General features: G+C 50.4%; 1 protein-coding gene across 3 annotated transcripts in view; it reads right to left on the reverse strand.

Annotated features, from left to right (window-relative positions):
* The window catches only part of PTPA (protein phosphatase 2 phosphatase activator), a 39,697-nt gene extending 35,914 nt beyond the window's left edge, over nucleotides 1-3,783 (reverse strand). Inside the window, exon 1 of one of the 3 annotated variants that reach the window (XM_060154117.1) lies at nucleotides 3,761-3,783. Coding sequence is in view for 2 of the 3 variants with exons in the window: in XM_060154119.1 (XP_060010102.1) it covers nucleotides 3,488-3,518 (31 nt within the window). In the remaining variant the exon portion in view is untranslated. The other 2 variants (XM_060154119.1, XM_060154120.1) reach the window with 2 other exon arrangements.
* Nucleotides 3,784-3,958: the final 175 nt, after the last annotated feature.

Consider the following 3,958-nt stretch of genomic DNA (forward strand, 5'->3'; position numbering starts at 1 on the left):
TACATACTAATATAAATAACACATATACCTATTAGCTTATGCATTGGAAAAATCTAAAGGATTAAACACCAAAGTTAATAGCTGTCATCTCTAGGAGGTAGGATTTATAAAGGACTTCCACTTTCTAAGCTACATATTACTTTTTTTTTTTTTTTTTTTTTTGCGGGCCCCTCACTACTGCCGCCTCTCCCATTGTGGAGCACAGGCTCGAGACGCGCAGGCTCAGCAGCCATGGCTCACGGGCCCAGCCGCTCCGCGGCATGTGGGATCTTCCCGGACCGGGGCTCAAACCCGTGTCCCCTGCATCGGCAGGTGGACTCTCAACCACTGCACCACCAGGGAAGCCGTACATATTACTATTAAAAACTGACATTGTAGTACTTCTGTGGTCAGAAATAAACTATTTTAAATAGAGTTTCTGTATTTTCACAAGCTGAGGGGAAAGGAAAACACAGGGTAGTTTGTGTATCCCATTTAGCTGAAATTTATGTTTTGCTGCATAAATCTTTTTGTTTGATTATGGGACACTGCTTTCTGAAATCTGAAAAACTCTGAGTTCCAAAATACACCTAGTCCCACAGGTTACAGGTTGGGAGGTGTGGCCCTGAATCTACTATTGGGGATTTGTCAGATTAGTAAGCCCCTTCCTTTAAAAATGAAAACTCTCAAAAAATAAAAATAATTTTTAAAAAAATAAATAGGGCTTCCCTGGTAGCGCTGGGGTTAAGGATCTGCCTGCCAGTGCGGGGGACACGGGTTCAAGCCCTGGTCCGGGAAGATCCCACATGCCACAGAGCAACTAAGCCCATGTGCCACAACTACTGAGCCTGCGCTCTAGCGCCCGTGAGCCACAACTACTGAGCCCACGTGTCTAGAGTCCGTGCTCCACAACAAAGAGAAGCCACCGCAACGAGAAGCCCATGCACCACAACAAAGAGTAGCCCCCGCTCGCCGCAACTAGAGAAAGCCCGTGCGCAGCAACGAAGACCCAACGTAGCCAAAAAGAAATAAAAATTTTAAAAAATTAATTTATTAAAAAAAAGTAAATAAATGAAAATGAAAACTCCCCAAGAAGTGTAAAGGACTATCAGTCACTCACAATGTAGTATAAATCTGTTCCATTGCTGTCCTCCTAAAACCTAGCTCACATCAGCTGCATGGAGAAAAGGGAACAAAGACCTAAGTAGGTTCTAGAACATATGACCTTTGGGGGACTAGAGCCTGCCTCGAGAGACCCTGAGGAAAGGAAAAGTGCCAGGAGACGTGGAGACCTAAGGAGACAGAGAATCTGGGATAAGACCAAGGCAAACCTCTGCCTAATTCAAATTCAACCCAGGGCCCCAAAAACCAGACCGGAAACTCTCTTCCTCCTCCCACCTGTTCTGCAAGTCCTGTTCCCAGAACCTTCAACTGACGACCATATTATTAATAAATTGCTACTTCAAGTAAGATGCTAAACTAATAGCTTTGTAGGTCAGGCTGGTAACCTAACCGCATTGTTTTTATGGGAAAATGTGTTCTACATTCCAAATTATCCATTTGCAAATGATCTTTGGGAACAGAGCCCTTTTCTAACTTTGCAAGAACTGTTCCCTGAAAGGGACTAGCCTTCCCCACGTTACTTCACAGGGCTGGGCCCTGTTCCCAGAGGAAAGGCTACTTGGAAGTTTTGGGACCAATCACTGATGAAACACACACACACACACACACACACACACACACACACACACAGACACACACACACACACAGACACAGACACACACACACACACACACACACACACACAAAATTCGCCAGAACATGCAATCCCAAATCAAAAAGACAAGACTTCAAACTCGAGACTGTGATCAGTGAGGTCAGACCCACAGCCTCTCTAGCCTCAGATTATTCCGCCTCTGACAAAGGTGCCACGGGACAGCTGGATCCCCTACAACCCCTCAGTATAAGATGGAAACCTCCAGAGTTTTAGAGGTGTTCCTAAAAAATCCCACAGGGTATAATATGTTATCACCTACGACCTGGGAACCTGTCTACATGTTTAACCTGTACCATCTTTGAAAAGGATAACAGCAATCCAGATTGACTGATTACCCCCACGCCCCATGATTTGCCCACACCATCGACGGAACACACGCTACCAGCTCGGTGAGGAAACTACAGTAGCCCCATTTTGAAAGATAAGAAAACAGGCTCACAGAGGCCGCAGCGTGCCAGGTAGAGCCAGGTCTATGTAACTCCAGAATCCAAGGTTTTCATCACTACACTGCCTGAGTTCAGCAGTTCTTTCCACTGCTCCTAAACATCCCTTGTTTCAAACTTCAAAGAAGGAACACCTCCTGGGAACCCGAATCTTCTCAGCCATAGATAACCTCCCTGAGCCTTCCTCGGTCTCAGTGCACAGGTTCTCCCCCCCACACCTCCCACCGCCCATCTTCACAGACACATTCATCTCACTGATAATTCTGGTTGTCTTATATATCCTGATGTCATTACCAGAACTCCTAAGGGCACATGCACAGAAGTTTTGTACCAAACAAAATAAATGTCAGGTTTCAAATGCCTTAACAGACCATACCCAGCTCTTCGGGGTTTTTTTTTTTTTTTTTTTTTTTTTTGCTGTTGTTGTTGTTTTTTTGTGGCGGGGTAGGGAGTGGAGGGGATGCCTCTTTTGATCTTCAAAGTTTCTCCCTCCTGAGACCTTCCCAGAGGTCATAAAAGGGGAGACAAGGTAGAAGGAACAGTGAATGGTTTCAAAACATTAGCTGTTTTGAAATAGCTGTTTAGCCAACCTATTTGCACCTTTGACAGAATTTTAAAAGTCCTTCTTGGCTCAAGGGAGGGGACGGGGAGGGGTCAGCAAACACCCTTCCATTTCCCCACGTTACCGGTCTAAGAGGATCCTTTCCCTCGCACCTCCATCCCAGTTATTTGAGATGCACAGTGTAAATAAAAGTTACAGATGGTGATGCCAGAAAGAAAGTCGTCTCTTTGCACAACCAGCGTTTTTAAATCAGTGGTTTAGAGGACCAAGGGCAGTTTCCCTCGATAACTTCTTAGCCACTGAAACTCCGGAGCCCGGTCTCCAAGGGGAAAAGAGAGCAGGTGATAGAGCAGCCGCCATCCCTGCCTGCTTCCCCGCCAGGTCAAGAGCTGACTTTAGCAGGAGCAGCCCAGGTGTGGAAAAGGCCTCCCCTTCGGGCCACGGGGCTGCCCGCCCGACCCTCGGGCAACTCAGGCTCCCCAAGTCCTGGCGTTACGCCCCACCCATCGCCCTTTTGCAGTCCCGGGATCCTACCCTCCCTCCAGATCCCCCAGCACTTCTCCCTCGGGGCCCAAGAGCGTTTGCCCCTCGAGTTCCTCCACCTCCCGACCCTCCTCCCCTCGCTGAGCAACCCACACACCGCACCCCACACACCCCACCCCGTCCCCGCCCCCACGCCTGGCACCGCCCCCGACCCCCACTCCACCGCGGCCCCTCCGCCCTACCTGGCTGCGACCGCTGCTGGCCCTCAGCCATCTTCCTGCCGCCAGGCGCCGGCCTGGATGCCTGCAGTCCCCTCTCACCTTTCACCCCCGCACCCACCCTGCCTCTCCCCGGGCCCACCACGCGCTCAGAGCTTTCCGAAGAGAAATGAGCACCGGCCGGCTAGAGCCGAAAATCGAGAATTAGAGTCACCCCAGCGAGGACGCCCGCCATATTGGTGCGGGGCACTCAGGGAGCATGCCCAGCAACGGCCGACTCGCGGCGGCCGCGCTCACCCGGAGGCGCTGGACATGTTGGTGCGGGGCGCCGGAGAGCATGCGCACCAACGGCCGGCTCGCCGCGCGACTCGCCAACCGCCTGCTGGGAGGGCCCTGGGAGCGCGGCAGCCATGCTTTTGCTGGGCGGTCCCCACCTGTCATCTAGTAGCGTGACTCTGACGCTATCCCTAGGACTAGTAGAAGACATTCCCTTGT

The sequence above is a fragment of the Lagenorhynchus albirostris genome, chromosome 7, assembly GCF_949774975.1.
Source record: "Lagenorhynchus albirostris chromosome 7, mLagAlb1.1, whole genome shotgun sequence".
NCBI classification, from domain to species: Eukaryota; Metazoa; Chordata; class Mammalia; order Artiodactyla; family Delphinidae; genus Lagenorhynchus; species Lagenorhynchus albirostris.